Consider the following 8,972-nt stretch of genomic DNA (forward strand, 5'->3'; position numbering starts at 1 on the left):
TGCAATCATTTCTAGGACCGGGAAATGCATTTCGCCTGCCAAATAATAAGCACACTGCGGCGGAATGATTTTGTCTAAAGCTTTGTTCTCAGACAATGTTTGTACTTTAAGGAAATGCCTTAAAATTCGATCACAAGATTTCCTACCAAACATGACTGCTCCGCTGATTCCCAATTTATGATTTGATCACAATTGTCTTTATTTTCTATGTAAATACTATGGACTATGATCATAAATAGTACTATAAGGTTAAAGGGAGTAGATGAGTATATGGAAGACCCTTATCAGTACGAAAATTGGAGAGTTACACCTCGCTCATCTTTTCTGATTAATGCAATTTAAAACTTGAAAATAGAGAACCATTTATGAAAGATATTTCAATCCGTTCTTCGTTATTAAAGGGTCCATATTTAATTAGGAATCAGAAACCAACAAAGATCCTCATCCCCTCATCAGTTTGTTGTTTCCGGTATTACCCATTCGAACGTAAATCACACCAATAGTAACTCTCCTATGTACAATATATATATCATGTAATATCCATAAAACGTTAAGTTTATACAAATAAGGTCTAAACACAAACTATTAACAGAAAGAAATCATAAGAAATAATTCAAAAAGTCAAACCAAAACCGCTTAAAATACTGGGTTATATTTGTACATTAAAGAAGGTTTTAAATAAACAAAACAGTATTATCGAAGGCTTTATTTCATCATATCATGGGATGTTTCGGAATGCAGTAAACCAGTAGACTAATTAATCTTTGCATTCTAACATTTCAGTTGGCATTAATTTCAAATAGACCACACCTCTAACGTTTTTGCCTTATTGTTGCTCCCACTTTGAAGAAGCATTGAAGCCCATCTCATATATCTTTCTGAACACAACTGACTTCCTGTATCATTACTTTGGCTTTACTGCTACTTCCTACAAGGCAAGTAATTTTGTATTCCTGCCAAAAAACTATACATTTTCCCGGACACCAGATTCCCAACGCATTTTCTTAGTAACTGAAAAAATACCATTTTACCCGAACACTATATTATGACTTCAAGAAAAACATAGTTTTTGGCTTATTTATTGATTTTTGAAGCATTGGAAGACAATCGCCATTAATATTCGTACTTAAGATTTCAATGTTTTTCTGTCGAATTTATACGTGTACTTTCACACACATATCACAAGCATTGCATAATTTATGATGCAGGATGATTGTTCTCTTTTTAAGTTTTTTCCTGATAGAAAATGTTGAGAAAAGGATTTTGTAGAGAAAAAACTGTGTAATTGCTAAATAACAATGTTTTTAACTCAAATTCATTTTTACTGTGGAATAGTTCTTCTTGTTAACAGTCCTCTAACACGAACTAAGCAAATATTAACTAAATGTATATCAAATGCATGACGCGAAAGCTTAGTTATTTAAAGTGAGATGATATTTAAAGAGGTGAAAGAGCACGGTAATTTTTAAATTTGCACTATAACAAACCAAGCAAGGGAAGAACACTCTGTCTTCAAATGTCTCAGAAATATAGTTCTTAGAAGATTTAGTTCTTTTATTATTATTATATTGGTTTTGCTAACTAAACTTCAGGAATACGTAAGGTCTCCTATCAGCAAGAAGTCCCAACAGCCAAATACCATAGTTGCGCTTATCATAATTCTAACGCACGCCATTCATTCCTAATGGCGTTGTTATGAGTTTTACGGGCTTAAACAAATGAAACAGAGCAATTCAATAACTATGCATTAAAATCTTGACGTCCTTATTTAATTCAAACAAATAAGTTATCTTGGAATATAGACCTAATAATATGTTCACAAACGTAATAAAAAGGAACGCAGACAAATAACTAAACTGAACTGAAAAAGAGACATTCTTATTGTTAGATGAAAGATAATGACCACGAACATCATCGAGCAAACTCGATGCCACCTGAGACTTTAGAAAAGTATATTGGATCCTCAAACATGTTGGTATGGTCCTGCATATTCTAAAAGAAATACGATGGTATCAAATCGTGTTTTTAGTATGAGGGAATATCCAATATAAGAAAACAATGTTGAGAATGCCATGTGTTTATTGGAAAAGGCCTAACTTAAAACAACCCTTGGGTATATACGTTTTCAAAACAATTTCATAATTTAAGAAACACAAGCAATGCCACCCACAAGTAAAACGTATTTGCATTTTATAATGTTCCAGACTTGCATCTGGAAATCGTTGAACCTCGAACTAAAATGTTGCACTTAAACGCATTATCAGCGGTGCCACATCACTAGCTGACCTCACTATGTGTATGTCTTTTTCATACAGATTGTCCACAAGTATGGACTTTTATCGAAAAGCTTTTAGGTATAATTATAAACGATGCCTTCAGTTTCTCCAAATTATCACGTCGTGGTTTATAGTAATCACGTTTAGTTGGATAAAACTTTAAAAGTTATTGATGTAAAGCTTTCTTACTTTCATAATGGAAACTATCAATATACATATACGAATTAGCTATATATAACACTTCAATAAATCATTTCAGTTAATCTGCGCAACAAAGATATGTGCAATCCGGTGCAAGCTGTAAATGTATTTTATAGACGTGTCTTTAAATAAATGGGTAATATTTGTTAATAAAAGTGCTCCGGTTTAAGTCATGAGTGATACAGCATTATCCGACACCTGGTTTACGTTATGAAGACATTAGTCAGAGTAACGCCTGTTTAAACAGTTAATAAAGGCATACGATAAAGAATTCAGTATAGACCACTTTGCTCTAGGCTGCGTTTTAGTAAAATAAATACCATATTCATGTCTCTACAATCCTAAAAGCTTAACACTGAATGATCACACTTTAATTTCTTAAACAATAAATTCAAATATCATATATACAATACAAATATAGTATTCTTGTTTTCAAAGAAATATGATATTTCTTTCATTTAAAATTAAAAATTAGCAAACCAGAAGATTAAACATCAATAGAAAATATTTAAGTATTTAAACCCTGACATGGCGCAAAATGGTAAACTAATCTATTTACGGATATCGATATCTAAAGCGTATTTCTTCGATTGAATACACAATCATGGCTACTTGTATTTAAACGACTTGTATACTGTTTCAATATTTGATATTAAATAGAGTTATTTACTTCATTAAGGATTTTGTTTTTAAAGACATATAACAGAGAAATGGGATCCAAAGAAGATGCAGCGAAGAATAGGGCTTTAAGGGACATTCGTACATATGAAGATGCCTTGACAATAAACATGGAGGGCACTATCCAAAAGATAAGAGAAAGAAAGAAACGTTTACATGAGGAAATAGATCGACACATAACGGATATGCTTCATGAATTGAAGCTGAAGTTTGAAGAGGAATTAAGTCGTATTCATTACGCTACGGATAAGTTGAAGTCCAAAAGGGGTGGTAATTCCTCTCAGTCGCGTACGAGTTCTTTCGATAGATCACCACGCTACCGATCTACACCACGATCCAGTAATGTGGACTTCAGTCTGAACAGCAGTGGCAATTCACATGTTACGTATGTGGATATTGATGAGCGAGAACAGCTAGAGAAGAAGGCTTTTCAGTTTAATGAAGGGGAGGTCAATCCAACAGCGCTGAAAAAGCTGTTTGGTCACTACACTCTTGAAAATTCTACGCCAATAGCTTTTACACCTGTTAATAGAGCTTTACATGTAAGTTACATCTCTATCATATTTACAATTTTGATCGGCTGTGTAGCACTTAAGGTAAATAAATACTTCTTTCTATTGTAATTCTAAAATTTAAGTTATATCCCCTTATTTTTTTCATAATCTAAAGTGTTTTAAGTCTGACCCCTTGGTCGTTTGAAAAGTCCATGGTATTTCTCTTTTTCATTCATTATCAATTTTCTGTTTTACTGTTATCTTAATCGTCTTTTTTTTGGTATTTAAAATCATTAACACTCGAAAAAAACTGACTGAATTAAATTTCTTGCCATATTTTGGAGAATATTCCAGGAAGTTCTTCAAACCCAGAAACAATATTATTTCATTATGAAGTGGTTAAAAGTGTTAAATATCGAGATGTAAATGATGCGTCACAGACACTACATCTGATGCTGATCTTTAATCAATATGGATAATTTAAATTATTATTATTGTTTATACATAATCTACGTGGTTTTTATTTTGTGCAACATCTTAAATATTAGAATAAGGGCTGTGTTTTACCATCAATCATGTTATTTATAAATAAAATGATCTTAATATTTATGCGAAAAGCTACAGTAACAAGCTCAGTAGCAAAAAATTTAAACATAAACCCAGTTTAATGGCACTGGGTAAACGCCAAAGACGTATAACATAAAATCAAAAACAAGAAACATGGAATAACAGCATAAAACTCCACAAGCAGCACAGTGCATACATACTACATATAAAAAATTAGGTATGTTTATCAAGAATTGTTAGGTACCGCCTTGGAAAGGTCAGTAAAATGTAAATTTACTGGGGGTTTAAACCAGTTTAAGTGCACAAGCCTTACTCTTATCGCAACAATCCTAAATAAAGATAAAACGCAAAAAGGTAAATCTTATCAAAGTATGCATTAACTTGAGGAATCTTAACAATAAAACAAATAATAATAAACTTAAAGGTAAACCCCAAGTACCTCTATGATTAGAGATCCCATTTCTATCTGCAGACGGAGGAATATAATTCAGAGCATCTAATGCAAAAACTTTTCAAAGATACGATGCAGTCATTGTTTGAAACTATGAACATCACACACAGTCTGCCTTATAAAATAAAAGGTTTAAAACTGTGTGATCATAGAGATACATAATAAAAAGCATCATTGTACAAAAACTGCGACATGTCTTAGCTAATCTTTCTTCCAAATGATTTGAAATTGTAAGATATTTGAAGAAAATGAAGTCTCATGCCAAAACACTCCAACAACCCTTAAACACCTATCACGTCAATACAATAGAATAGGAAATATATTACAATATTTATGCAAAAAGCTACAGAAACAAGCTCAGTAGCAAAAAGTTTAAACATAAACCCGGTTTAGTGGCACTGGGCAAACGCCAAAGATATAGAACACAATATCACAGACAAAAACATAGAAAAACAGCACAAAACTTCACAAACAGCACAGTGCATACATACTATATATATAAAAAGAAATAGGTATGTTTATCAGGAATTGTTAGGTACCGCCTTGGAACGGTCATTAAAATGTAAATTTACTGGGGTTTTAAACCAGTTTATGTGCACAAACCTCACTCTTATCCCAACAATCCTTAATAAAGATAAAACGCAAAAGGTACATCTTATCAAAGAATCAAAACCAAATCTCTCATATTTTCTGAAGCGTAACAGCATATCAATCAAAATACAATGTTTTGGAAGCTGACAAATTACTGAATTCGGAAAGCAATATTACATTAGATAAGATAAAACATCAACTCGGCCTGTGATTAGAGCCGATTTTAACAACTTATCCTGACAAACTTTTCACAGACTAATGTTTAGCATGGAAAGCAATCAAGCTGAATATAGGTGTGAAAATGTCAATAATATTGTCTACATTGTTTACGTTTTACAACTGTGTGACGCTCAAATTATTGTGGAATCAATATTATAGACAAGGGAATTATTGTCTAAACAAGCCCCGACACATTAATAAATCAGCAGTAATGTCATAATGAAACAGAAACATTAACCTAATTCTCATATTTCCAATTTTTACAAGGAAAATAATTTATCTATTCATACACGCATAATATTCACACATTTTGCCTATTTGTCCGTCGTAATATGAACTCCCAGAACTGCGAGTGAAATAAATAATTGACATGGGATGACATTTCTTTGATGGTTGGTAATTACATGTATAATCCGTAATTAGTGTTTGCTAGTGAGACGGGGTTTTATAAATAAATGGGTTTTCCAATTTCATTGAATAAAATAAATCCCTGGCAATTGAAAATGGGGCATAAAACTGAAACCCAGGCTAAATAAAATAAAGAACGAATTCGCTTAACAGCAAGTGAACAGCATAAATTTCTTCCACCATAGTCTAAAAACATAAAGGTCGGATCATGAAGACAACATGAGACAATATTAGGGTTTAGACTACCCTGGGTCTGAAATCAATATTTACTGTACAATATATACTATGCAGTATTTACTGTGTAAACTTTACTTTTATGAACAGATCATTGCAAATCTGACTAAATTCATCATCAGAAACTTGCTCTTTCAGGAAGACGATCGACTTTAATTTGCAACATAATATCTGGAATGTTTCTCGCGTTCTCGTCTCACGTTGTTTAAACCCTTTCCATATGCATATAAAGTATTAGAATGTTTGACTGGGCACGTCCCTTTTCTTTGTAATATTGAACAAGTTTTTTGTCAGATTGGATTGATCAACATTTTCAATAACACACAGTTTCTCTATATATATATTAGCCGATGTATTGGCGTCTTCCTTTATATTTAGGCTAGCAAGCGGTCCGAAGTGAAGCTACTACAGACAATAAGGGTGGGTGACAAAAGTGAGACTGTGCACGCGATTGCACCCGTTGAGGAGGAGCAGGCGTGGATTTGCTGTGGGTGGGGATCTCGCACACTCGCCCTATACGACAGGCACGGACAGAAGCGTAAAACGGCGTCACTGGATATACAGGTGAGTGACTTTTGCCAAGGACAGAAGCGTAAAACGGCGTCACTCGATATATAGGTTAGTGACTTTCTACATTGAAAGAGGCGTTACACGGGATCACTAGATATACATGTTCTTGACTTTCTACATGGGCAGACGCGTAAAACGGGGGCATTGGATATACCGGTTCTAGACTTTCTACATGGGCGTAATACGGCGTCACTGGATATACAGGTTAGTGGCTTTTTACATGTCATGGGCGGAATCGTAACATGGAGTCAATGTATATACTGATTAATGACTTTCTAAATGGACAGAATAATCGAAACATGGCGTCAATGTACAAACATGTAAGTGACTTTCTTCATAAACGGAAGTTAAAATCGGCGTCACTGTATATACAGGTATTGGCTTACTTCATGTGTAGATGCGTATAATGGTGTCAAGTGGAATAGGTTGGTGACTTTTTCAAGGGGAGAAGGGTAAAACGGCGTAACTATATATTAATATTAGTGATTTTCCACAAAGACAGAAGCGTAAAAGGGCGTCATCAGATATTCAGGTAAGTGACTTTCTACATGAACAGAAGAGTAAATGTGCGTCAACTGATATACAGGTTAGTGACTTTCACATGGACAGGTGCGTAAAAATGGTGTTACTGACTTTCTACATGGACTGGAGCGTAAAATGACGTAACTGGATATGTTGGGCAGTTATTTTTTACAAGAAAAGAAGCGTTAAACGGCTTCACTTGATATTCTTAACTTTCAACATGGACAGTATGGTAAAACGGCATCGAAGGAAATACAGGTAAATGATATTTACAAGGACAGAAGCATAGTGATTTGTGTGAAGACCTTTACTGACAGTATACTGTTTAAATATCATACAATTATATCGATTTCACCTTAGATTTTCGAGAGAGTATTTTGATAATTATATACTTTATATAGAATATTGAATGTTGCACTATCATATCTAAAAAGGCTTTGAAGAATCGTATTTTAATTTAAAATCAGATCAATGACGCCACGACGTTTTACGATGGCAAGGAGGAAGCAGTTCTAGTTTCGAGCCACCGAGAAAAGAGTATCAAACGCCTTAACCAGGAATCCCTCCGAACTTCCGACTTCGCCTACATCTCTTTGTTCCCCGGCGGAATGAGCGCGGACAGTCGCTCAAGCCTCTATGTCTGCTTTCGGGACAGCTACCAGCGGGCGGCTGTGTTTGGGTCGCGTAGGATGGTAGCAAAACTTTCAAAACACGGCGAAATTGTTGCAACCATTGAGAAAAACGAGGATCAGACAAATATATTTGGGTATCCCTTTAGGGTGGTAGTGAATATCAACGGAGATATTTGTGTTTCTGACTACGGAGACGGCACTCGAGGTGTAACTATTTTGCGTAAAGACGGCACTGTTAAATGTTTCTACAAAGGACCCCCGTTGCAACATGGGAATGATCAGCCCTTCTTGCCGCATGGGATAACCTGTGACCATGAGGGTCATATACTTGTTTCCGACTGGAACAATGATTGTGTGCACGTCCTTGATCGTGAAGGTAACTTTCTCATGAACATTATTAATCAAAAGGACGGGATTGAAGGTCCTAATGCAGTCGCCATTGACAAGAAAGGTCGTCTATGGGTGGGAGATAGCCACGGCGTAGTGCGAATATTTAGATACTCGCTGTATGATCAATAATGCTCTATTGTCTCAAACAGTGTTTGGTTGGCTGAAATTGGTTAACGTCTTATTTTATTCACAATGGAAATGTTACTCCTGGTTATATCTTGTGTATAATTGCGACAAAAGGAGTATTTTGTTAAATTCATTGTAATAAGTCGATTGTAAACCAACGGACATTTCTTATTTGCCTTTGTCTTGTTGTGTTGCTACATTTCTGTTTATGGTGAATGTATAGTATTCCAGTGTTATAATATATCATATATAGAATAAAATATGCAAGCATTAAATATATTCATAACCTTAACTCGACTTTATAATGTTTTAAAAAGCTTATTTTGACATCATGACATTGAAACTGAATTTGTGGTAATATTTTATCGCACAATTACCTTAAGTGTTTCCATCCAGGCATTCCATCCACTATTACGTTTGATTTCCATTGACCGCACCGCTAATTAGGTATGCTTAGTTACCCATTATTATATTTGTGACATGTAAGAGACTTGAAGAGAATTTTTACTTATTATAATGTAATGGATAAGTTGGCATTTGTAGGAAAAGTGTATGAAGTATTAAGTGGTAATTTGCGTTTGAAGTATGGAAATGATAAAAAGGAAGAAACGGA

General features: G+C 34.3%; 1 protein-coding gene across 1 annotated transcript; it reads left to right on the forward strand.

Moving 5' to 3' along the window:
- The first annotated feature begins 3,054 nt into the window (after nt 1–3,054).
- LOC128207696 (uncharacterized) lies at nt 3,055–8,651 on the forward strand. Its single transcript, XM_052910766.1, has 3 exons — nt 3,055–3,697; nt 6,498–6,683; nt 7,679–8,651. Exons 1-3 carry the CDS (start codon nt 3,188–3,190, stop codon nt 8,360–8,362), a joined length of 1,380 nt encoding a protein of 459 aa, XP_052766726.1. The 5' UTR covers nt 3,055–3,187; the 3' UTR covers nt 8,363–8,651.
- The last annotated feature ends 321 nt before the right edge of the window (nt 8,652–8,972 follow it).

This window comes from Mya arenaria, chromosome 11 (assembly GCF_026914265.1).
Source record: "Mya arenaria isolate MELC-2E11 chromosome 11, ASM2691426v1".
NCBI classification, from domain to species: Eukaryota; Metazoa; Mollusca; class Bivalvia; order Myida; family Myidae; genus Mya; species Mya arenaria.

Coding starts and splice junctions, on each gene's coding strand:
- LOC128207696 (XM_052910766.1), top strand. CDS start 3,188: ATGGGATCCAAAGAAGATGCAGCGAAGAATAGGGCTTTAAGGGACATT. Junction 3,698..6,497: donor CTGTTAATAGAGCTTTACAT/GTAAGTTACATC, acceptor CTTTATATTTAG/GCTAGCAAGCGGTCCGAAGT. Junction 6,684..7,678: donor CGGCGTCACTGGATATACAG/GTGAGTGACTTT, acceptor ATTTAAAATCAG/ATCAATGACGCCACGACGTT.